The 26,956-nt window shown below is 35.5% G+C and overlaps 2 protein-coding genes across 3 annotated transcripts; one reads left to right on the top strand and one right to left on the bottom strand.

The window, feature by feature from the left end:
• Positions 1–5,620: 5,620 nt before the first annotated feature.
• LOC111888277 (uncharacterized) lies at positions 5,621–9,576 on the top strand. Its single transcript, XM_052768666.1, has 12 exons — positions 5,621–5,763; positions 6,052–6,468; positions 6,565–6,644; positions 6,799–6,907; positions 7,666–7,733; positions 7,948–8,025; positions 8,145–8,209; positions 8,305–8,371; positions 8,489–8,671; positions 8,766–8,822; positions 8,891–8,986; positions 9,058–9,576. Exons 2-12 carry the CDS (start codon positions 6,057–6,059, stop codon positions 9,211–9,213), a joined length of 1,371 nt encoding a protein of 456 aa, XP_052624626.1. The 5' UTR covers positions 5,621–5,763; positions 6,052–6,056; the 3' UTR covers positions 9,214–9,576.
• A 1,193-nt stretch (positions 9,577–10,769) lies between these two features.
• LOC111888279 (uncharacterized) lies at positions 10,770–16,516 on the bottom strand. 2 transcript variants are annotated; one of them, XM_023884422.2, is made up of 4 exons: positions 15,978–16,516; positions 14,835–15,590; positions 13,438–14,370; positions 10,770–13,348 (listed from the first exon to the last, which is right to left on the bottom strand). In XM_023884422.2, exons 1-4 carry the CDS (start codon positions 16,177–16,179, stop codon positions 11,088–11,090), a joined length of 4,152 nt encoding a protein of 1,383 aa, XP_023740190.1. In that variant the 5' UTR covers positions 16,180–16,516; the 3' UTR covers positions 10,770–11,087. The 2 variants fall into 2 exon arrangements, with proteins under 2 accessions (XP_023740190.1, XP_023740191.1); XM_023884423.2 differs by lacking the exon at positions 15,978–16,516 and having other exon boundaries at positions 14,835–15,355; positions 15,432–15,571.
• Positions 16,517–26,956: the final 10,440 nt, after the last annotated feature.

Genomic DNA, 26,956 nt, shown 5'->3' with positions numbered 1-26,956 from the left:
TTAATTAAACTTAAGGGACTTATTGTGTAATTATAAGATAATTACATAGATGGGCTAATAGACTCCATAGAAGTTGGAGTGAACGAATTCTATGGGGGAAACCCATTAGAAATCGTCCAAGGCTTCTAAAGAGGGAGTTCATGGGCTGCTTAGGGCTTAAGCAGTCAGATTAGGGTTTCCTAGCTGTAAACCCTAATAGCCAGCATATATAAGGAACCGGTATGGCCTGAAAATGTGGTGAATACTTCCTTTAGAGTTTCCAGCCGTTTTTGGTGCCTCCTTTCTCCTCTCTCTTCATCATAGTTGCTTAGTGGTGTTTGTGACTCCATTAGAGGTGCAACACTTGAGGCACTAAGCTTTCTGAAGCCCAGGAATATATTGTTATTGCTACATAACAATCAAAGGTACTCTCTAAACCCTAATTCAGATTATAATATGTTAGACCTAGGGTTTATAGCTTTGGATATTCAATTGCATGTTCATTAGACAAACTAGATCCAAAAAACTATTAGGGTTTGCATGTACACCATAGGAATGATGTAGTGCTCAAAACCCATCATTTCAAACATCGAGTATTTAACTGTGTTATTGTTCTCATAACCCTAACCCTAATGTGCAATAACCTTCACCCTCTCCATCTCCACTTCTGGTAGCCGCCACCATCATTCGAACTCTCGTCACCACCAGACATTGTGAACAGCTGAAAGAGTACCACCGGAGTTGGGGCCTTGGACGCGGATGCAGGGGTGAGGAACATCGGGAGCCGGTGATTCGTTCCTTATCATGCTCCATCATCGCCATTCTTCTCCTACTCTTTCTCCGACCACCGAAGCCTCACCACGAAGCTATTCTATTTTCTGACGTCGCGCCGCTGCCGTTCTCGTTGGAGACCATCTCGTCGCCGGGCGTTATTCTGTTGTGGCTGGTGCTCCTTCCTGACTGCCTTGCATCACCACGAGAAGTGGCTGAGATCGAAGTGCGTTAACAGGTCAAGCTCGCAATGACTTGGTGATCTGTGGACGTAAGTTGTTGGGCAAGGAATCAAGGAGACTCGCCACCATTGTGAGGTGGTGGCTGTTATCGCAAAATGCTGCCTACCACCATCGTTGTCACGCCACTACCGCCGCTAGGGTACTGTTGCCGTCGCCACCCACCACAGGTGGGTCGTGGGTTCGCTTTGCAAGCAGGAACGTATGTGTGTGTGTTTTGGTTGTAGTGTGTGGCTTTATTTGGCCGGAAATTATGAGAAAGGCCACCAACACCACCGTGAGGTGGTGGCTGCCACCATGCACCACTATGTGTAGGTGTGTGTGTTTATTTGAGATTTAGCATTGTAAAGTGTAATTGCAAATTGGAATAATGAAAGGAAAACTGAAACCACCACCGGCCGCCGTGTCGGGTGGCGGTGTGTTTTGCCTCGTTGTGTTGACTCGTTTGGGGTGCTTGAAACTCTAATGGGCCCAAAGAAGCCCTAATGGGCTTAATGAAGCCTAACGGGCTTAGTGAAAACCATAATGGGATTAATGATATTCTAGTGGGCCTAATAGGCCCAATAAAGCCCTAATTGACCTGAAAGCCCAACAAATTGATAAATGGGCTAGTATTTGGGTTGGAAACCCCTAATGCCAATAAAACTAGGGCTGTCAAATATCTACCATGGAGAACCAACCAACATGCTACCAACCGAACCAAGATAGTTGGTTACCATTATGTTCGGTAGCCAACATGTTTGGTTGGTAGTATCATACCAATTTAGTAAACTTGGTACGGTAACGACATTAAATTTTAAATATCACGATATTACCATACCAACCAATATATATATATATATATATATATATATATATATATATATATACACACACACACACACACAAACAAAATCATATTTTCAGTTGTCAAGTGTGTTTATTATTTACAATTTGAAAAGCTTGATATTGGTCATTACCTGTACTCAATAGTTATTACCATATTAAACTAAAAAACTAAAAAGTTAATAAAATTATTTAGTAACTAATGTAGTTACTTTACTAATTTATATTGCCAGACAAGAAAGTTGTCTCATGACGTATGTCGTGATTGCTAATCTTTAACTATTACAATTGAAAATTAGAAAGAATTTGGTAATGTACTATTACCAATATGTACCAACCAAACTTGTTGGTAGTCAAACAAGTTGGTACTAAGTTTACTTGGTATGGTACCGGTAGCAAAAAATTTATACCAAATAGAGTTGGTACGGTACACGGTTTGTCTAAAAATAAATTGGTATCGTACCATGTTCAACCCTAAATAAAACTCTAATTTGGGGAATTAATCGGGACACACAGGAATTATTTAATAACTTGAAATATTAAATAATAATCATTGACAAAAATTAATCCAAGCAATATTAGACTTAATGGATTAAGTCCTTAGTGGATTAAGTCCTTAATGGGTTTAGTGGGTAACACTTAACCCTAATCGTCATTTTATGTGAAACCCAAATTTCATGTGGGTTTATTGTTGGGACTCTCTATTGGGCTTTGATGATTGGGATAATAATGGGCCATCCAAGAACAAACTAAGGGGCTAAAATAATTTAATGGGCCTAGGGTAAGGCCTATGTAAGGGGTTTGGGCCCAATTTTGATGGGCCATAGTTTGGGCCTTTTATGATTATATGATATTGGGCCATTAGAATGTTGAATATTGGACTGGACCAAATGGTTGGGCCTTATGGTAAGACCTTATAAAGGTTTGGGCCCAATTTGGAAAATTGGGCCATGTGTTGGGCTTTGATTTCCTAGTTGACTTTAGGCCTATGGATTGGGACTTGGGCTTGCATAAAGCCAAGTTTGGGGTAATGTAGTAATTATCCAAAGTATGTACTCATGGTTATGTAGTGGAACCCAATTATTAATTGAGTGTTATTTTGGTGTTGACAGTTCGGGAATCTGTCATCCAGCAACTGGGGTTGAGTCTGCGGGACTTCAGCAGTGTGGGATTGTGTCTACGGGACTTCAGCAGTGTGGAGTGAGTTACCTTCCAGTAGGGGTGGGTCTAAGGCCACAATGCCGGCCCACTAATAAGAGTAATTGGTAGATAATTGTCTTTGTGATAATTATCTTTGTATGCTTATGTGATATGCTTATGAGATATACTTATGTGATATGTTTATGAGATATGCTTATGTGATATGCTCATGAGATATTCTTATGTGATACGCTATGTGAGTTAGTGGTAATAGTAGGGAATAGCTTTTCCTTGATTCAGTCGTTAGGACCGAAGGGTAGGTCAGTACCCCATATATGCCTGAGTGTATGATTATATTTTGTTATTGTATGATAGAGGTAGGGGTGAAATAGTCCCCGTTGCCGGTTGAGATAGACCGAAGGGTAGTCGGCACCCCAGAACGTTTTGACATGGATAGGTCAGCACCCTAGAATGGCTTGACATGGGTAGGTCAGCACCCCAGAATTGCCCGACAATATGTATGCTATGTGATTGTATGGTATGTGGTATGATGGGGGAACTCACTAAGCTTTGTGCTTACGGTTTTAGTTTTGGTTTCAGGTACCTCGTTTTCAAAGGGAAAGAGTCGGCTTGATCGCAGCGCATCACACCATGTTTTCCGCACACGGGATCCTTGGGATTACACTCTGATATGGTTTCATGATTCTATATTTTGATTATTGACACTATGGTTTTGATATGAGATATTATTATGAACATTTTTATACTGGTGGTTTTATGTGATAACTTAATTGAAAACGGATTTTTTGTCCTGAAATTTTGGGATGTTACAATTCCAATGAATATCATTATCGGAAATACCAACGCCATAAACCTTGGACTTGTTGAAATTTACTTCCAGACTCGAAAGCATGGAAGCAACGAAGAATGCAGGTCATGTTTTTGAGATTATTAGAATAGCATACCCCCACGAAAATCACATCATCTATGTAGAATAAGTGTAAGATAACCCCCCCCCCCCCCCCCCCCCCCCGAAAAAGAGACTTATCACATGCAGTTTTCATTATGATATTCAAACCTTCCATGGCGATTATAAAAAGGAACGGGGATAGCGGGTCGCCCTGTCGGACACCTTTTGATATATTGAATTCAAGAGTTAAAGAACCATTTATAAGAACTGAAGCACGAGAAGAGGAGAGACACTCGACTCCCTTATCCAAGCTCTCCATTTTACTCCAAAACCCATATGCGACATAATCGAATATAAATATTCTCAATTAATGGTGTTGAAAGCCTTTACAAAATCCACTTTAAAAAGGAACATCTTTTTCTTCGATTTTTTTGGCCCACGGGACGAGGTTATTTATAATCATAAGGCCACCCAGAATGTTTCTACCATCGATGAAAGCAGTTTGAAATTCATTCATAACCGAATCGATAACACACTTGATGTGGAAGGAGAGGGCTTTTGCGATAATCTTGTAATATTTATTTAAACTTTGATATTTAAATTTATCAAATAATGATTTGTAATGGGTATTGTTATCATGCTAATAAATGTATGGTTGTACGGCTTGCGACACATGAAATTTGTCAAGGTTTTCAAAGACAATTAGTTTTTGTACGATCAAAAGCTCAAATGTAAAGCTTTAAAGTGTATATGAGGTGTTTGAAGGTTTTCTTTATGAAATTTAAAGGTTCATACGAGATTGGGAAACGAGAGTGGGTCAATGGGTCTTAGGAGGTTTTCTTTATAGTGTTTAAAAGTTCCTATAATATTGAAAAGTCGTTTTATAGGAAGAAAAACTCAATCATGGAGATGCTGATTGCAATCAAATCTAAAACTATTCAACACCTTTTTCTTTGTTTGAGTTCATTTTGTCCATATTTTTGAATTTTAAGTTAGAAATATTATATAAAAAAATGAATACACTAAAATACATTTTGTTTTTTCAAGGTTTAAGTTTATTTTGTTCCACATTTATGAATTTTTAGTCATATAAAATTGAAAATCAAAATGAATAGACCAAAATACCCCTTTCTTAGGAAACTTTTTTGTTGCATTGTTTATTTCAAATGTTTTGTTTGAATATAATGATGTTTACTTATATGTTTATGAAATGATCATTAATTTATTATAAGACAAACACGACCTATATTGGATGGTCTTTTGTATATGAAATATCTATCCATAATAAAGAATAAACAGTAATACATAATGTAATTAAAAATATAATAACAATAAAACTTAAAATAAAAAGAGAAAAATAACCATGTATACGACAACAACGACATGAAGATAAATACTAACAATAAAAAAAAAATATCTTAACAATAAAAGTTAAAAGCAAGAGAACTAAAAGTTTAAATGATAGTGCGAAAAAATTAATATCTATATTATTTTGATCTAAAATTATAATAAGATAATCATTTTATCAAAAATAAAATGTAGCTTATTTAATTCTCCGAAGATGATTAGTTGCCTAAAGCAGTTTAGTTTTGTAACTACTAACTATAGTGGACAAGAATAGCACCAAATTATTTTAAAAATCAATAATAGATTAAACCTGCAATTTAGTGAATAACTTAGGGACTAAACTTGTAACTAAATTTAAACAAAATGATGCTGTTCTTACTTTGTAGCATTACTTGTTTTCACCCTTAATTCTTGTTAAAACTACGGTTTCGTCCTTCCTTGTTATGATGTAATGTCATTTACACACGCACACACTCGTCGCTCCGCAAATCTCTCGAGTTTGTAAAGGAAGAGCAGGTTCCTTCGTTTGTTCATCCTCTATCGTCTTTTTCGGTACGTAAAAACCCTTTCATATTCACAAAATACATGCCTATATATGATTAGGTTTATGGAAATTTATCAATGTGTGTTTATCACGTTATGTACTTCGATTTTATGTCCGATTGTTTGCTTCATTAACTAATTAGGTTTCAAACCCTGTTTATTTGAATGAATAACTGCTTGAAATTTTCTAAACTGCGACAACCCTAAGGTTGCGTTTCGCTTCGCAAGTTTTTTTTTCTAAATGCTGTTTGGGGAAAATGAAGAGTCGGATTCTTTTTATTTTATCATTATTTGTAGGTGAAATGGAGAACTCTGCAGCAAATCAACTGCCTGAAGCAGATTCGTTGCCTGATGGGTTTGTTGATAGTTCTGCTGAACCTGTAACCGCTTCAGTACCCACAGCACCAGATCAAGAAGATGACGTGACTGATTATAAGGAGGAGAAACTAGTAGAAGTTGAGTCAAGGCCTGATTTGATAGTGAATGACTTTCAATCATGTGAAGGTGACAATGGAAGCTCTGAGCCATCAAGAACGTTCCCTGTAGAGCTATCTGAATATGTCAGTTGTGGAGAGGACGCAGTCAAGAGTGATGCTGGATCACCAAATGTTGTTTCTGAAAATGTGGTAAGAAAACCAGAACAAGGAATGGCTCCTGTAACTGATGGTGACAAGCAAAAGCATGCTGGAGAAACATGTCAAAATTCAGAAAAATGTAATGTTCACACACTACTCAACTATGCTTATAACCCTTAAATACACATTATGTATCAAAACCAGGCATTAACTTTAGCTGCCATTTATGTTGCAGTGACTGAGCAAGGAGTGGAGACACAAGCAGCCAATTCACAAGGGACATTATCATCACAGAGCTCTGGAACAAGCAGAAAAGTATTTAATTAGTAATAACTTTGTGCTTCTAATTATGTAGACTGCTTTTAGTGTTAGTGAATTAGTAGGCAGGTTCTGATTAGAGACTTGTTTTGCTAGGAAGGATTGATTAGTCCGTAAATATTTGAATCTATTAACTTGTATTCTGTTTCAGGATACATCTGAAGTAAAACGTAAAAGTAGCAAGCGTACTTTCAAGACAGAAAAGGAATTTTTGGAGTTCACTTTGAGTTATCAGAAAGTTCTCAGTGAAAGAGATGCAGGTATGTTATTTTTATGGTTCATGTCTGAGATTATATGTGGAACGTACATCAAACAAGTTAGCTTACATTAAGTGTGTACTCAGGTTTAAACAATTTAAATAGAAACAGTTGAATAAACTATATCCTGTACGAAAGTAAAATTTTAAAACGCTGTATGCAATGTGCAATATAACTATATAATCATGAATATGCAAGTACCCCACAATTGAACAAGAAAATGCATAAATGCACAAGAAAAAACAAACACTTACCTGAAACAGCATTGATTTGCTGGATGAAAAGTTGTTCTTCTTGACATGTTGGAGTTCTAATTTTACTTTCACAAATCGGTCTTTGAAAGAGAGATGGGTTTAAGGTTGAGTTAATAAAATAGTTAGAGAAAAATCTGTTTTCTCTTACCCTCTCTCATCCTATATATGCTTCTTCTATTTTCATACATTTGCCACCCAACTTTGCGCAAATGACACATATGGCCTCTCAACTTAATCTTGCAATCTTCTTCCTTATAATTTTTCCAATTCAATCCACCAAAAAAAAGTTCATAAAACTTCATCAACACTTTACCAATTATACTATATGTTAATTCCATTATCATTGTTTGAGTGTGTATTGATTTAGTAGTGAGTTTCTCCATCACTTGATAAATGTAAACTGATTATTGTTTTGGAAGTTTATTTCAAAAGAAAGTCACTTCTTTTCCTTGTGTATTTCCACAATTTTTGTTTTAATGTGTGATTGATTATTCTCTCATTTTTCAGCTATTACTATGCGAGATAAACTTGAGTCATTGTGTAGGGAGCTACAACGTCAAAACAAAATGTTAATGGTATGCTTTTCAGCTTATGCATCCATTTCATTTATTCTCAAATTTATAATTGTGTAATGATGTTCGTTTCAGTATATATATATATATATATATATATATATATATATATATATATATATATATATATATATATATATATATATTCAACATTATTAGCAAATCCAAATCGATTCCAGAAAAATATTTACAAGTCTTGTTGTGTGTTGGTTGGCAGGATGAATGCAAAAGGGTATCAACAGAAAGTCAAAACTTAAGACTGGATCTATCCAACAAGTTTCAGGAAGCAATAAAGGTTTCTTCTGTACATGCGTATACATAGATAGGACAAAGGAGAAATAGCATGTGTACATTTTTACTATATCCATTTTGCATCCATGTCTAATTAACTAACTTTTTGTTTGTGTGTTATAGGATGTTACAAGTAAGCTGGAGGAGCAAAGGGATGACAGCCTGACTCAACTTAAGGAGAACGAAATGTAAATATATATATATATATATATATATATATATAATATATTCCATTTCCATGCCAAATTTATTAAACATATTGTTTATCAAAAATGTTGTTCAGGTTAAGAAACCAATTGAAGCAAAAGGAGGAGCATAATGCTCTTACTGTCCAACAATATACTCAACAGGTAACTCCTTATAATTAATGTAAACCAACTTGAATGGAATTCTTTTTTTTCATAAATATAAATATATTTATATTGATGTGCTCTTTCCTAAAAAAATATTGATATGGATGCATGCAGTTGAAGCAGAAATCTCTAGAACTCCAAATTGCAGATTTAAAGCTTCAGCAACATGAAGAAAAACTGGTGAAAGAACAGTCCCAGATGAAGATGTATGCAGAACAAGTGTCACAATTGTTGGCAACTGAAAAGAATTTACGGTTGCAGTTAACTGCTGATGGTGAAAAATTCCAGCAATTCCAGGTTAAGCTTTTCTTCAGTCATGTCTATTTTAATCCATGTATGATGGATGATGCATTGTTAACAAGGTAAGGGTTTTTTTTTTTTTCTTTTGCAGGATGCATTGGTGAAGAGCAATGAGGTTTTTGAAACATTTAAGCAAGAAATCGAAAAGGTATATCATATATGTGAATTGTGGTTTGGGTTTCTAGTTTCTTAATTCTTAATTTATGTGTGTTTTAGATGGGAAAATCGATAAAGGAACTGAAAAAGGAAAATAGTTTTCTGAAGGGGAAGAGCGAGAAGTCAGACATGAGTCTTATACAACTTGTGGAGGAGGTAATTGTTGAAAGATTATTTTAGTAGGCAAAAGCAAAATATTTAAAAGTTATTTGTGTGAGCATATGCAGCGTGAACGCATGAAGAAGCAACTGGAGAAAACCAAGAATCAAAAAGAAAAGCTTGAATCTCTATGCAGATCACTTCAAGCAGAGAGGAAGCAGCACAATCCAACAACTCCTACTCCTACTCCTACTGCTGCTGATGATGATTCGCTCCCTGTTTAAAGGACAAGACACTGTTAAAAACACACTTTTGAGGTTTTGTTTTCTGAATCCAATTGTTTTGTTGGAGCTAAGCTTAGTTTTCGGGATCTTCTACTGAAATGAATGTGAATGTTGTGATGAGAATTGAACCGAGCCCAAGAAAGATTTTTTGGTTAGCAACGAATGAATCTGAAAATATTGGTTCCAAAATCCCAAGTCATGTTTTGTTTTGTATTTTTGGTTGTGGGTGGAGATGATGGAATTGTCGTAGCTTTCATTTCATCACTTCACTTGATTTGCTTCTTTTGAAATTACATGTCTGTCCCTTTTAACAATTTACATAATTAAAATATATATCGACCATGTCAATATTACTAGTATAAATTATTGTTTGTAGGCATGAGTTTTTTTTTTTTTTTTTTTTTTGACTAAAACAACTATACTAGCTAGCTTCTGCTTCTGCAAATGGCAAAACCAACCATAAACAGTAGTTTATAAAGTAACTACATAAGATATTAATTCGATGCGTCATATATTTTACCTTTTTATGTTATGAAGTTAGTTTTCGTGAAGTATTTTAGCAAATTTCTAATGGTTATTTTGGTTAAATGTGTACATACGATTTAATTATATCTTCCATCTATAAATAAGTTTTTACATAAATTTATATAATATTAATACAATTATGTATGAAATTTTTTGAAAACAAATTTCAAGTAGTTCCTCAAATTTGCAAGCAATATTTATATAATTTAAATCGTATTTATTATTAGCATCGATTTAAAGATATTAATAATATAACTTTTTATGAGATAAAATGTGATGGGGCGGTTGGTGAATGGCCTATTTATGCAAAAAGTTACAGTTGTAGAATAGAGAATGGGGTGAAGAGCAGTTGAGCAGTATCTATCTATCTATCGACTCTGTTATTGTTGTTGGTTTTGGTTAGCTGCTTGCTGAAAAGGTAAAAAGTAAAAAGTGAAACTCTCAAAGAGATTAGGCAAACCTACCTAAAAGGGAACTCCTACTTTTCATTGGTTCCAGTTTAGTTAAGAGTTTGTAAGTAGGACTTTTTCCAAAGAAATCTGGAATCAATCAAAATGGCAGTTGCCAGCATATGGATATTTATTGCATAATCATACTGTATGTATAACAGAGAGAAGAAGAATAATAGAGGAGAGGATCCATATTCTTTTTCCTTTCTCTTTGAGATATTATTATCCACAGGATAAGATAAGAGATGAGAGGAGCGGAAAGCTCCAGGAAGCTGTGATGATGTTGAAAGCATACCTACTACTACTACTGCTCTGCTTTTGACTTTTGACTAATTAATCATCACACCACAAAATATCATACTCTACTTTTTAAGTTTTTATTTATATCACCACTTCCACTTAAATCAGATAGACTTATATATATATATATATATATATATATATATATATAGATAGTGACACCCACTCTCACTTTCTTTCTTTTTTCTTCCTTCAACACTTAGCTGTACTTGAGTAAACGAGCATCACATCATAAACACAATGTATTCCATTCCATGCCAAAACTTTATAAAAAAAAAAAAGTAAAAACTAACAATAAGTAACATCTTATTTTGATGGTGCTTTGAGAAATTATTTTGTGTACTTGATAAATAAAATACAACAAAACAAAACAAAACATTAAGCTAAGCTACTCCAAACATTACAAAAAAAGACCCTCCTAAAATTACCAAAAAAGACCAGCCCTGATCTCTATCACTACTCAAACTCAACATATAATACACATATGACATGGAAGAAGAAAACAAAAGAGAAAAGACTAATTTACCACCAACCAACCAACCATATAAGAAAGAAAAGACTGTTTGTACTTGTCATCTCATCTGTTTCTGTTTCTGTTGTCTATATCATCCTCCTTCTCCAAGCTGCTGCTTCATCTTCAACCTTGTTGTTGTAATCATATAGGTGCTGTAGAGATTCTGTCTTATTAGCAGCATAGGCATAGTGCATTCTAATGGCTGCCACAGCATCCGAAATTCCACCAACCACATTCACATTCGGTAACAATAACTTATCTACTACACCTTCCTGCCTCCCCCCTCCATTCTTGCTACATGATGGAAAACCAGCAGAGATGATCTTGTTTAAGGAGGAAGAAGAAGAATGCTGATGCTGATCAAACTTGGTGAATGGATGAAAAGAGGAGGTTTTACTAAATGCAGCAGGATACTTTGCCAGCAGCCTTGCAGAGTCTGGAATCCTTATTCTGTTGTTGTTGTTCCCATCCCCCCAATATCCATTATCACTCCTCCTTAATAATGTATCCACATCCACATCCACATCCACTTTCCTCCTATCATCATCATCATCAAACTTGAGCCCAAAGGATTTCACTTTCCCACCACATCCATTCTCTTGTGCTTGTGCTTGTGCTTGTGGTGGTGGCTGATTAGTTATTATTTGACCAAACAGCTTCACATTACCATGACCAGTCCGGCTTGGCTTTTCCACATCTTGAGGCCCCCTTGCTTCCATTAACAGACTCTCACCCAACTTCAACTTGCTTTGGCTTTGGCTTTGTGTTGCTTCACTGTAACCTATCATCCCACTGTTAACAGGATATCCCCTAAAAACTTGGGAAGATTCATCTGCTGCACAATCCATCAATGAGTGTTTTGGAACAAGATTCAAATGAAAACCATCTTTACTTTCATACTTCTTATCCTCCTCACAGCTCTTCCTGAAAGACAGTCTGGATGATGATGCTGATTCATCCTCCTCCTGCCTAATTCGAATAGTCTTCTTGAACGGAATAGCACAATTAGCAGTAGGGTTTCCAGGAAACAAATTTGACACCAACAAACCATTATTACCATCCGAACAACTTAACTTCATATTATTGCAGTTTAAATCCAAACATCCATCAGTTTCAGTGGTGGCCATGGCCATAGGCTCCTCGTCCTCCTCCCTAATTCCTTCTTGTATGAAAATCTCACTACTGGCAACTTTAGCATCATCTGATGCGCATGACTGCTCACCAGAATATGTATTTTCACCATTTGAACCCACCAAATTATCCATCTTACTGCATTCCAAAGACGACTTGTTGTCTTGAGAAATGTCCGACCCACTGTCCACCATCAAAGCATCTTCACCCTCCTCCTCTTCCTCCTCCTCCTCCTCCTCTTGGTTGTTATCAGCCTGCTCAACATCAATCACATCCAGTCCAAGACATTTCCTAGCCTTGCTGAAAAACACCCTGCACTGATCGATTGTCTTTGTTTTCACGCATATTGAGATATTTGCAAAATTCTTGCCACAGGATCTGAAAGCCTTTATGAATTTTATCTTCTCTGCATCGCTCCAGGTTGAGGTGTCCACCTCTTCCCCACAGCTCTCATCCGAACAACTTTCATCGTCAACATCCTCTTTTTGTGTCAAATGCTGCCTCCTCTTTGAACAAGAACCACCCCCAACCATCTGGCATCTACTCCTCCTCCTTCCATGCTCATGGTGCTGGACATCTCCATTATCAACTGAACTTGTGATGCAAGAACCCAAAGCTTCTGATGATACAGACCTACAAATCCCAGCCAATACATCAGCTGCAGCAGTTTCCTGCTCATTACAAAACATTCCTGAATCTAGTTTCTGTTCACCATCCACACTGGCAACCATTTCTGAGGCAGCACCAAGCATCTCAAGGGAAGTAGCATCCGCAGCCATTCGCCTGCCAGATGTCACCAGGTAAGTATTGGTAATACAAGACATCCCTTTTGCAAATGCTGACTTCTTCTTTATCTTCTGAAAACAATCAGACTTGTGGTTCTTGTAGTAAAACTCAACACAATCACCACATGTTCTGTTTTTCAGAAAAGACGCGATTTTCTTGAAATCTTTTCCAAACAGAGAGTACTTCTCCAAAAAGATTCCCTGCTCTTCTTCTGTCCAGGCACTGACAATGGATCTTTCCTTTTCAACTTCAACAGGGTCCTCCACCAATCCATTATCTGAAACAAACCTTGTCATCATCCGTTCGCTCCTGTCTAATATCAAACAAGGCATCTTTAATGTCTTTCTATGAACCTTCACCCGTGAATCTGAAAGCAGCTTCTTCACATAATCAAGTGTCTCTGTGGTTGGAACCAGGCTCACGCTCCCACCTACAAAAAATACAACAACAAATTTAGAGTTGAACACAGACAATATAAAACACATCAAGATTTCATTTTAAAATGATTCAGTCACTTACCAGGAGGATATAAACGAGAATGAATTGAAGAGGAGTATTTCTGATGATCAGCGTATCCCATTCGTGAGCTCGATTCAAACTTCTTCTGTGACCTGCCACCAGTTTTTTTTACAGAAAGCAACTGAAGATCTTCCTTCCATGCATGCTGTAATACCCGAAACTTACTTGTGATAACCCTTTCCTTAAACTTTAGAAAACGCTTCCTCGAAGCAATTTTAGTCTTATTCAATGACTCATCGGTGGATTTCGAAATCTTGTTACATAAGTGTGTAGTTGGCAATAATATCCTATTAAGTTCATCAGAAGTTTCATTTGCTATAACTTTGTTTGTAGCGAATATGAAATCATATAACTTATCATCTTCTCTGCCATTATCTACATCTTCGCCATCTGAAACTGTAGAGCTGCTGTGGTCCCCACAAGAAGTAACAAAGCCTAAAGCATCATCATTACCAACATCTTCAGAGCATTTAGAAACGGATTCCACAAACTCAGATGTTGTGTCTGAACTCTTGTCATCTGAATCTTCTGCTCCATTAACTTCTTCTGGAGAACTATCAGTTTTCTCCACAGGCAAAGGTCCACCACAAGTCTTATTCTGGTATTCTGTTGGGAAAGAACCAGCATCAGAAACCAATGACTTCAATTCATGCTCAAGAGAATCAATTTCAGTTTCTGTGATTTCAAGTGTCTTTGTCAGCTCTGCTTTCCATACATGTAACTTGTCCATTGCAGTGGATTTCACAAATTTAGGCCCTGGAGAACTTGAATCATCAGTCTGCAGCAGTTCATCAAGTGCAGAGCTCAAGTTAAGCTCCAAATTAGATGATAATCCTTCTGTGTGATTTTCAGACACATGACAAGAAGCAACACTAGGATTATAGGTGTCATTATCTACTGTAATTGTCTTAGTAGATTCCTTCTCTTCTAGACCTGTCATCGCAAAATAGCACATACAGTTTTAGATTCATCCTTGCATATCATATAACAAAAAGCAATGTTTTAGAACCCGGTGTTGTAGACTCTTAGGGTTTTAAAATAAGTTCAAACATTAAGAAAACACATAACCACAACTTCTAGATCATGAGAATTGATCCTGGTTCTAGTCGTTTTCAGATTTGTTAGTCTTTGACTCAAAAAATAAAAATAAAAATAAAAATAAATTCTTGAATCTTGTTGTCAAAGTAATATTTTTATAGCATGTTGGAGATGAAGATTGCTGGTATAGTTACAGATGATGATACTGCACTAGATCAGAATGGCTGAAACGCTCAACTTAATTCTCCAAATGAGTGAAAATTTTGTGACTATCCAAGTTTCAACAGGTCAGGTCGACCCGGGTTTTAGAACATTGACAAAAGGCAATTCAAAATAACAAATCTAAGTATATAAATTACCTGGAGAGGAACTGCAGGCATAGGAGTAAGGAGTAGTAGGAGATGCACATTCTGAGTAACCATTGACACTGGGGCTTTTATCAGTCAAACTAGAAGGACTAGTAAGCAAAGGTTCTGAACCACTAACACCATCAACCATAACATTTCTAGCTCCAGCCTCTTTATCAAGAATATCTTCAGGGTCAACCTTCTTTTTCTCATACTTGGCAAGGCCTTCCCCCCATCCAAGGCGCTGCTTCTTGCGGGAGTTGGCTTCATCATGAGTCATTGGTGTCAGACAGGGGGAAGCATCCTCAGAAGGGGATCGAAGAGGAGTGTTGTTACCCAGTTGAGTCCCTAACTTGCCATTAAAAGGATCCACCACCCCAATGATCTTACAACCACTTGAATGACTGAAACCAGAACCTCTTGAAGATAAGCTTCCAGAACGGATCCATTTGAGAGGCTTCCAATCAAGTGAAGATCCCAATGAAGTCTCTTTCTCAAGTCTCTGGTTGTTGGTAGTACTGAATCCACCACCACTGTTCTTAGCATGTTGGTCAGCTGAGTGAAGTTGGTCCAGCGAGTTCACAAAGTCATTATGAGGAAGAGAGTTACCGTTTGGTGATGCAGTGGTCTCCCAAGAGTTGACTCCTTTAGGGTCTTTCTGACCATCAAAAGCCATTGACACACTATTAGTCATACAGTTATTCTCTTTGCTGCTTGATTCAATTGTTGTATTGTGCCAGCCACCACCAACCCGCTTACCATGAAGACCTTCACAGGCAAATAACCAACAAAAAAACACATAAGAAAAATCGCCAAACTTGTTAGCGCAAGTAAAAAAAATACCCCATGTCAAGACAGTAATTCTTGAAAACTAGCTAGCTTCCTCCCAAAGATATAACATCAGATCTATGAAATTAATAGCCCTATGGTTCAAATTAAATAACTATCTTCCCTTCCTCTCAGATCTGTACCCAATTCTATAGGCCTGTAGTGCGTGTGTGCGTACTTGGGAGAAGAGAAAAAGGAAGACAGTCTATAACCTAAATAATTAAACTTGGTTCACGGAAATTAATTTTAAAGCAAGCAGATTTTTGGTTTCCAAACCCTAAGTTTGTCACCAGAACGAGAAAAGCTAAAAACAACACAAAAACTAACCGGAAAAGGGTCGGCGGAAATCAGAGGGTCCACCTCCAGCGCCCCATCGACAAAACGAGGAGGATCCATGGATGTTATGCTGAGAAGGAGTAGTAGGCGGCTCTCTCCATCGCTGCGGAACAATTCCTACATGGTCCGCAGATGACGGCTTCCTATCCTTCAAAAAGTCCTTCCGGTCGAATGGCAATGGCTCCGGCGGCATCAATGGTTCAATTTAATCAAAACCAGTTCCAACGATACCTTATCCACAAGAACGCTACCGACGCACCACCAATAACGCATCCGCCAAGAAAATAAAAAAAGAAACCTACCGAGTTAAAGCCTTCTCGAAAAAATCGTTATACAAAATACCAGACCAGCAAAACTTGATGAGGCGTTCAACAGTTGTTGAGGCCTGTCAAAATTGGCAAAAACTAGGGTTTGATTTGAGGAATGAAAACGCTGCAAGGAGGGAAAATGAAAGTAAACTTTAACCTGAATTTTTCTGTGCGTATAGAAAATGTCTATAGAGAGAAGAGTTGAGATGATAAGCTCAGAGAGAAAAAAAAAAAAAAAAAAAAAAACACAAGGTTAGAATGACGGAGAGGTTACGCTATCGGATCTGAACGACACCCTATTCAATACGATTACTTCCTCTTTTCGCGTCCGGTTTCAGAGATAACAAGAGAAGTGGATTTGCTTGGCGGTGCTCATTAAGTCCGGTTCTGAGTCATTCATTGTTGGTAAATTACAAATCTAGTCCCTATACTGTATCTTTTTTTCCAATTTTGTCCAAGTTTTTACTTTTGTATCAAACTCATCCGTATTATTTGTTTTTGTTACGGATCCAATGAAAAAAAACATGGCAATCCAATTTTTAGTGTAAGCCTAGTGTTAATTTGAAAACTGTGGATGGTCGATTAAATCTAAAAAATTATTAGATTCGTTTTTTTGGCAGAGCTATTGTTAATTTGTAAAGTTAGAAACAACACGAGGTTCGACAATAAAATATGTGGTCATGCAAATAGCGTTTGAATAAATGGTTGTTAATGCTTTTTCATGGACAAAATATAAGATGCAGCTGAGTAATGTTAATTAAGAAGTTTGGATTATCTTTTTTTATTTTTTGCTTGTGATGATAATGTTAAAAATAATGTTGTTTGTATGTTTGCTAATATATTCATGTGGTACGAAAATATATATATATATATATATATATATATATATATATATATATATATATATATATATATATGTGTGTGTGTGTGTGTGTGAATTTAGATGATCATTTTCCCTTACAATTGGTATCATGAAATTATCGATCACCTTGAGAGTGTAGTTGAATAAAAGCCAGATGATGGAGATTGAATTCCTTTTCACAATAGTAGTAGGTTTGAGAAATTTAATACAACATTACTTATGTGATAAGTCAAGTTAAAACGATAATGATTTAATTAATAAATAGATATCATTTTGTAAATTGCAAAAGCCTCTTCCAGTTCTGTCTTTCTCGTACCATCTAATAAAGTTGGGATCCCACCTAAACTTTTAAATAGCTAGCTAACATAACAAAAACTCAGAGTCATGTTCCAAAGTCAAACCATTTCTTCTTCACAAAAAGATGTTAACACCCACCCCACCCATGTGGATGATGTCATCATTGTTTACCAATACAGTAACATCTATACCCTTTATCTATCACTTCAAAGTCAACCACATCCCTCCAATTTCTCCATACAACACTTTTAATAATCGAACCAACTTGAAAATTCATTACCCATTACTTTTTGAAAGTTTTAAACATCATCCACAACAAAAATACAAACTCTTTTGAAAAAATAACACTACTATAATATAACTTTTTTTTTCTTTCCCTACAAACACCAACATTAACAGACAGACATAATTATTTTGTGTATCTTGATTAATAACTAAAACAAACTACAACCCCCCTCCCCCAAATGAAAACAACCTAAAAAATACCAAAAAAGACGACTTCTCCTATATCGTCCATCCAATCCTCCTAACTACTATTATTGGTGCTCATCATTACATGTAATACATAGACACGATAAAAAAACATCATCATCATTTGCTACCTATGTCGTTGTCATTATTGCCATTGTTGTATTGTTCTGTTTAGCATAATGCATTCTAATGGTGGCTACTGTATTTGAAACCAAAACCCCTTTAAAAGGCTTCTTATTTTTGTATGAATACACTTGTCTTGTTTGAAAACCATTATTGACCGAAGAAGAAGAAGAATTACCAAAACCATAAAACATGATGGAAGAAAGATTAGGTAAAGAAGGAAACTCGATGGTCTATGTTATGTTCCCATCCCAAAACCCATAACTCCTCCTCAATGGACCTCTAATAAACAAATAATATCACGATCATCATTATCAATATCAAACTTCAAGTTAAAGAAAGATTTTATTTTTTCATTATTCCCTTGCAAATTATTGCTACTAGTATTTGTTTTATATCTAGATAAAGAGGGCGAGTATCATTTGTCTCATTATGAGTTGGTTAAAATTCATTTATCTTTTTTTAGTGTTTGAGGGTGGAATAACGTTTAATTTGCATGACATCTTACTTGATTATCATAGATGATTTTTTTTTCACCATTCCCTTGCAAACTACTACTACTAGTGTTTGTTTTAGATCTAGATAAAGAGCGCGAGTATCATATGTCTCCTTATGACCATACTATATGTCTTTTTCAATTAATTTTTTCTTTTGTTTTTGTTAGTCGGAGGTCTTTTTTTTGGAAACAGTTAAGGTTGTCCACCATTTTACCTCCCCTCTTACCCGATGCCTACGAGACTTAGGGGTTTATTGTTGTTGTTGTATGATATTTACTAGTTAACTTTTATTATTATTTTTTATTAAATTTGTAATGTAAATATGATATTTTTATTATTTTTAATTTTTATAATTGTATATGTAATGCTATGGGACCAGAAAAACATGGAATATGAACCTTATAATTGGTAGTATTTATTTTAAAAGTTGTTAGTGGTTGTAGATTATTTAAGTTAATAATAATTTATTTGATACAGTTATTGAAAATATGATGTGACAAAAAAAAACTATAAACAATGTTGATGGTCAGGCTAGTGATGGGAATTGTTGCGGTCTATACACACTAGCTAGCACGTCGAAATCATAAAACTAACTCTTTGCGTACATGCACCTTAAGGATCTAGGTTTTTACTATTATAGCAACCTACTTTAAATCTTGTAAAACTACTAACCTAGTGATCTTTATCTTCTCGGTTTCTTGCTAGAAATCTAGTAACAACCACTTTGATTTGGATGATCAAGACCCAAACTAGGAATCCCTCTAGTGGAATCACATCCAAGACATCAACTAGCAAATAGGAACTTTAGGAGAGACGAGGCTTTTTGCGAAAATCACAATAAACCTAAAGGTTTATTATTTTTATCAATGGAAGAGAGAGAGAGAGAGAGAGAGAGAGGGAGAGAGAGAGAATGAGAGAGATAGATAGGAGGCTTAGACGAGATCTTTATGAGCTAAGGAGTAACAAGGTTTAATCACTAACATCCTATTTATAGTCACCAACTTAATTCAAATTCCTATGAATAATCCTTATACTTATTTCAAACAAGTCTTATCCTTATTCCATAAGCTTGTAAAATTGCTAACCTCTTGATCTTGATCTTCTTGGTTTTTTCTTTGAAATCTAGTAACACCACTTTTGTTTGGATGATCAATAACCAAACTAGGAATCCCTCTAGTGGAATCACACCATGACACCAGCTAGCGAATAGGAACTTTAGAAGATATAAGACTTATTTGCAAAAATCACAACAACCCTAAAGGGTTATTATTTTGTCTAGGGGGAAGGGTAGAAAAAATCTTTAAGAGTTAATGAGTGTCAAGTTTTGATCCTTATCATCCTAATTATAATCATTAGTTTAATTAAAATTCCATAATGATAGAAATCGTCTCTACCCTTATTATGGAGAGTACTAAAATATTCCAATTCATTACCAATGAATTAACTACTATTCAATTATTTTAATTAATTCAAACCATTTAATTAATTCCAAAATAATTTCCAATTAATTTGTTGTTTCATAACAAATTAACAACTTATTTTCTTCTAATTATTTATTGCTTGATTAAGTCACGAGGGTAACCCAAAAAAGTTTTGTTATTATTAGAAATATTACCAATTAACTAATGACCTTAGACAATCTTTTCAATAGCTGGTAGGTGTACCCTCTCACTATCTGTCACTTTTTATCTGTCACTTCATCGTCACATCATTTTCCCTTCACCATCTCACTGTTAGAAAATGATCACCTATCACCCCCTCTCATTTTTCTTTCTTATTATTTTAATTGAATGTATGAAAATGTAATTTAATAATTATACAATATTAATAAAAAAAACTATTTCATTAAGTAATCACATAGTAATAAATTATACATAATTAAAATTCAATAGAAACTAAAACATATTAAAAGAATATACCACACTTCACAGTGGGTCGTATCGTTGTCTAAATCATCGCATGAATCCTCTCCAAACATGTCTGAATCCTCATGTGTATCGTCAAAACAAAACGTCGTATCAATTATCGTCGTCTAAATCCTCATCCGCAAATCCAACATATACGACAAACTGAAAGATGATGACGAAGTTTTGAATATCTAGAGAATATATAGAGGTTTTTGATGTTTGTATTGTGTTATAAAAAAAACATGAAGGAAAATGGGCTTACATGGGGTCATCATAGTTCCTTACACCCAATCGATGTGATGTTCACTGCACCGCATCATATATTTTTGGATCATAACGATATTATGCATTATACATTTTTGTATCATATTAATTTGGATCATAATATATTAAATAAAGTTTTTGTTCAATACAACATTTTGATTATTGTATTTTTTGAATCATTTAATTTTGAATCATAAAAAAATATAATAATTAAGGATCATTAAATATTTAAATCAAATTATTTTTGGATCATAACAAATTAACAATCATAAACATATTCAATCATGATATTTTTTATTCATAAATATTTTGAATCATCTCTATTTGGATCACATTATATTCAACATTTTTTTAAAATTTTTAATCTTTTAAAATCAAGTTTGGTATTTAAAACACTTTATTTTTGAAAAAATATTTTTTACAACGTCATTAGAATAATGATTAGAAGTATTCCTTAAATTTTTATAATTTTTGAAGAATTTTTTTCTGGGTTGTTTAATAAATATAAACAAAATTTTTCAAAATTTCATGACTATGCTCATTTTGTAGACAATTAAATTTTAAGAACTTTGACCAAAAAATGAAACAAATGAAAACATAAAAAAAAAGCTTAAGCTAATGTAAACGTGTCACGTGTCGTTGAGAGAAAGTCTTGAACGTGAGGTGCATGTCTGCGAGTAGAAGGGCATGGGTGTTCAGGACATGTATCCATTCCCTAAACAAATTAGAAAATAATTTATAAAATATAATTTGGGGAAAAAATAAAGAATGAACTTTTTAATAGCTAGACACGTGACAAGTGGGTGGATATATCATACATGAGACTAGACACGCGTATCTATTTGAGTTACCAGATATGTCCCTAGATATTTTTGTCCATTTCGGAAACCCATTGAATAAGTTTACGTAATAACAAAATTGCCACCGCGTAAACTTGAGATTAGTCAACAATTTGAATCTATTCTCAAAATTTTGTTTAACGATTTAAATGGTCACGATTTGTTCTTACGGTTCCAACCAAAATTTGGGTTCCTACATTATCCTACTTATAAATATATATAGTAAGACTCGAACTCGCGCAACTCCAGGCATAACCAACGACACTACCAACTAGCGATAAACGATTTTTACAACCAGATCAGTCAACCGCCGAAGTACCACCGAACGATTTTTACAACCTTGATATATATATATATATATATATATATATATATATATATATATATATATATATATATATATATATATATATATATATATATATATATATATATATATATATGATTTCCATAATTATATGTATATTAAATGATATCCATAATAGTAATTATTTTTATGGAAACTAATTAAATTCGTTATTAATATCAGCAATAATTCGCATCTAAGTTTTAATATATGGATTCGTATTTTGTTTTATGACTCATTTACTCAAAATACAATAAAGTTGTCTGAAACATGGAGAACGATAGTGTATTATAGTCTATAGAAGAATGAGAGTTTATGCTAGAAGAATGAGAGTTCATGTTCCATGCAACTTTGTTGTATTTTAAGTGAGAGAGTCCATAAACAAAAAATGAAGGTATCCATGAAAACCTAGATAATAATTAATTATGAAAAAATGTTATTGCTGACACTAATGATGATTTTTATTAGTTTCTATAAAAAGATAATTATAATTATAGATATCATTTAATATATATATATATATATATATATATATATATATATATATATATATATATATATACTAGTGGGATACCCGCGCGATGCAGCGGCAGCACAAAGTTTCTTCTTGCGGGGGGGTTTTTTTGTCATGCATTCTCGAGATAAAATAATACATTCGAAACACATAATAGCTTGCAATTAAATTTCTACATATCATGTCATATATCAAAAAACACGCAAAGTGTCCAAATATCATATCCATTAAAGACATGCAATGCATTAACAAATATCATTACTATTAAAAAAGATATCAATAATATCTGTACACAATTGTATTTTTACATAACACATAAAACATAACGATAAACCAAACTTGATGTGTAAACTCCAACTTGGTTAAAATCTTTACTAAGCTTCACCACTGTTGTATTTTACAAAGATGTGAATTGTTTCGTTCTGACAATTAATTCCTCTTTATTGAACATATAATAGTTTGTTTTCATTTATTCAGGGCGGTCACTGCTACTCGTTTTTAGTACAAGTCTTTTTGGATTTGGTTTTTTTTTTTAACTCTTCATTTTTTTCGATCCATTTTTTTATAAAAACCAACTTGGTTGATCGGTCTTTTTCGTTCATTTTTTTGGTTCAATTTCAAGTTTTTGTTTTCAGTTTTTTTCATTTTAGTTCAAATCTTATGAATTTTTATGTGTGTGTTACTATTTGGGCAAACGCATTCAATTATATTCATCGGGTTTCTCAAATTAGATTAAAGTTTATCAAAATAGTAACTTATTTATGTTGGCATGTTAATGAACATTTTATTTTAATTTTTTTTATGAAATTTTTATAAATATTTTGATTAGTTCATACAAATTTTTTTTTGAAACAACGATGATATAAAAAAGGGAACACCTCAATAGCAAGTAGCTAATAGAGGCCCCAAACCAAGTACATGAAAATAGAGAAAACAGGAAATGAATTAAAATTACATCAAATAAAAGGTGAGGCACTCCAATATTCTCAACTACAGAATTCACCTTTGCCCCTATTTTTTATTCAGATAAACACCATGGACTTAATGTTCTCGACAACTTTACGCGGGTTACAGAATCTCGCCTAAAACAACCGTTCATTTCTGTGTTTCCAAAGCATCCAAATCAGACCATAGCAAATTGCAATTAGTCGCTTTCGTTTTTTTTATTGTTTCCCCGTTTAGCCGCAAATTCCACAATATCCACCACTTCATTTACTTCACTCAAATTAATCCCACACCACCTGAAAATCATCTCTCGCACCATTACCGCAAATGGGCAGCTAATGATAATGTGGTTGGCACATTCAGGTTCGTCAATGCATGAACCACATATAGTCGAGTCTAGATTAATGCCACTGTGAGATAGTGCCACAACAGAAGGAATCCGTCCTTGCATAGCTCTCCACACAAAGCAAGTTACCTTTATGGGGACAAGCTTACTCCATTTGATCATCGCCTGTTGATTGTTGACGGGTAGCGTTTGATCAATCCTTTGCCTTAGCATGTGCACCATATAGTTTCCATCAGGGCTTAGTTTGCATTTAATCTCATCTGAACCAGGTTGTAGTCGAATAGTTGTAATGGCCTTTGTCAAATTCTCCAACTCGGTAGTTAATCCCACGCTTATTGGACACGAACTCCAATCCCACTTGATTTCATCTGCAAGTATCCGGATACTTACCTTACACCTTTTCTTAGATTCAAGAGCATAAAGTGAAGGGAATGCAGTCTTTAATTTACAGGTTCCAATCCAAAAATCATGCCAGAATTGGGTATTATCCCCAGACTTGATCACATGCTGGAATATATCATCAAAACTAATACCCAACCTTTCAATGTCCTTCTTAGTTCCCGATATGTTGTTCCATACACCGGATATTTGTTTCCTTGACAATTGCTCAACCGGTTTATTAGCTAAATTATGGATTCTTGTAATAACCTTGCACCATAAGGATGAAGATTCGTTTCTTAATCGCCACCACCATTTCACCATAAGAGCTATGTTAAGTGCTTTGGTGGACCCAAATCCTAGACCACCATTCTCTTTGGCTGCTATAACTTTCTCCCATGACACCCAATGTATCTTTTTCTTTTCTTCGTTTCCACCCCACAAGAATTTTCTTCGCAGCTTCTCTAGAGTCTCAATAACCCCAACAGGTGCTTTGAAAAGTGATAGATAGTATGTTGGGAGATTCCCCAACACAGCTTTGATGAGTGTTAAAATGCCCTCCGAATGAGAGAGTTTTTGCTTTCCAATTGGAAATCTTTGCTCGAAATTTCTGAATTATTAGGGACCAGTACTTGATGAGGTTCAAGTTTGCACCAACTGGCACACCAAGGTAGGTGAATGGAAATACTCCAGCTTCACACCCCAAGAGACCGCCCCATTGTGTGATTTCAGAAGTGGGAGCCCCAATGCCATAAAGTTTGGATTTATTAAAGTTTACCTTAAGGCCCGACGAAACTTGACATTTGAGTATACTTGCAAGGTTTTTGAGGTTGGAATGGCACCATTCTCCAACGAATAAAGTGTCGTCTGCGTAAAATAAATGAGAAATACATGGACCATTACCGGGAGTTTTCACGGCTTTGAATAAGTTTTTGTCCCTTGCAGTCTTTAACGCCACATTGAGTCCCTCCATTGCAATAATGAACAAAAAAGGCGATAATGGGTCGCCTTGCCTAACACCTTTAGTAATCTTGAATTCTTTGGTTGGGGTACCATTAATCAATACAGAAGCACGAGCTGATGACAAACATCCTGTAACGACCCAATTTTCACGTCTAAAAATTTTGTTTTAAAAACATTACTTTAGAAAAACACCAACAGTTAAAAAAACATTGTTTAATCAAACCATAACACAACGTAGACCATGTTTAAAAGTCAAGTCATACAACCCATCAAAATATCAGAGTACAAATCCCAGAGAATCTCGTAAATGCGGAAACCAGTGTGTGTGCATGATGTGCCGCTACCGCGCCAGCTCCTTCCCCTTTGAAGAAGAGGTACCTGAAACCAAAACTGTAAACTGTAAGCACAAAGCTTAGTGAGTTCCCCCATCGTACCACATACCATACAAACACATAACATACATACTGCCAGGCTATTCTAGGGTGCCTGACTACCCGGTACGGCCATTATGGGGTGCCAACCTACCCATACGGCCATTATGGGGTGCCTTCCTACCCGTGTCAAGCCATTCTGGGGTGCTGACTACCCATGTCAAGCCATTCTGGGGTGTTGACTACCCATCGGTCCTAACAACCGATCCTCGAGGTGTAACGCCCGTAGATCAGGGCTAGTCAATTTAGAGACAATAAGAGTCAAAAATGACTTTTTGATAGAAGATTATTTAGAATGAATAATCCTAACTAAGTTGTAGTATATGTTACAAGGTTTCCGTGCATATAAAGAACGCCAAAATCCGAGTTATAACGAAGAAGTTATGACCTGTCGAAGTTTCGCGACAGAACCGGCACGACACAGCGCGACGTAAAAAGTGAATTTACGTTAGAGCGATATTTAGCCTTAGCAATCTAAACGAGAATCGAAGATCTCGTTGTTGGTATCGAAGCGATAAAAAGTTAGGCGAGAACGGACGTCAAACGAAGAAGTTATGAATTTATAACGAAGTTTTCTGTCGCGGCCTATTAAAAATAAATAATAAAAATAAAAGTCAAAATTAGCCGACAGAGTCTAAACGAAAGTTGTAGAGCGTAGTCTCACCTTCGCGTGGATATAAAGAACGTCGAAAACGGAGTTCGTATGAAGAAGATATGAATTTCCGAAGTTTATTAATCAATTTGTATTTAAATTTAAAAGGAAATTCGGAAGCATTATCCGAAGGAGTCACCGGTCTGATCCGAGGTACGCGCCGCGTACTCGAGTACGCCCCGCGTACTCCGAAGTGTCGACATTCGCAGCAAGTGGCTTCGGATGACGCACGCAGTGACGTTTTTCGGACCAGTACGCCCCGCGTACTGGCGTACGCCCCGCGTACTCCGAGGCTCCAGCCTCCTATAAATAGGATGCGAGGGCAGCCGACCCAATTGCCAATTTCTTCTCTTCTCTCTCCCGTTTTGCATCGTTTTGCGTGCCAGAAATACCCCGACGCCCCGATATTATTCTCTAGCCCCGAGGCAAGTCCCGAGATCCCGAAGATCCCGAGAAGTGCGGTTCCCGAGCCGAAGCTCTGCCCGCGAGAAGTTCGATTTTTGTGGAGATCTTCCAGATCTGCGGTGGATTACTACTTCTGCAAGTCGTAGTGCTGTCCGATCATCTTCTGATCAAGTGAGTGTATACTACCTTTCATAAACACGATAATAATACAAGTATGGTTTGAGTGTATTAAGTATATTGTTGTTTATATGTGTGGGTGTGTAGTTGCTTTCTTCTAACACATCAATATGAAGTATTTGTTATGAAATACGTGCTATGTGTTTATATGTTATTTGTCTATTTGAGATGGACATGGAAATTGGAGTTTTATACAGGTGTTAAATGATTTAAACTGTGTAAGTATTTATATCTACAAAATTGTT

This window comes from Lactuca sativa, chromosome 2 (assembly GCF_002870075.4).
Source record: "Lactuca sativa cultivar Salinas chromosome 2, Lsat_Salinas_v11, whole genome shotgun sequence".
NCBI classification, from domain to species: Eukaryota; Viridiplantae; Streptophyta; class Magnoliopsida; order Asterales; family Asteraceae; genus Lactuca; species Lactuca sativa.
The sequence above is the reverse complement of the archived record's forward strand: the minus strand, read 5'-3'. Positions and strand labels throughout refer to the sequence as shown.

Coding starts and splice junctions, on each gene's coding strand:
- LOC111888279 (XM_023884422.2), bottom strand. CDS start 16,179: ATGCCGCCGGAGCCATTGCCATTCGACCGGAAGGACTTTTTGAAGGAT. Junction 15,591..15,977: donor TTTCCGCCGACCCTTTTCCG/GTTAGTTTTTGT, acceptor TTGCCTGTGAAG/GTCTTCATGGTAAGCGGGTT. Junction 14,371..14,834: donor TGCCTGCAGTTCCTCTCCAG/GTAATTTATATA, acceptor TTGCGATGACAG/GTCTAGAAGAGAAGGAATCT.
- LOC111888277 (XM_052768666.1), top strand. CDS start 6,057: ATGGAGAACTCTGCAGCAAATCAACTGCCTGAAGCAGATTCGTTGCCT. Junction 7,734..7,947: donor GTCAAAACAAAATGTTAATG/GTATGCTTTTCA, acceptor GTTGGTTGGCAG/GATGAATGCAAAAGGGTATC. Junction 8,026..8,144: donor AGTTTCAGGAAGCAATAAAG/GTTTCTTCTGTA, acceptor TGTGTGTTATAG/GATGTTACAAGTAAGCTGGA.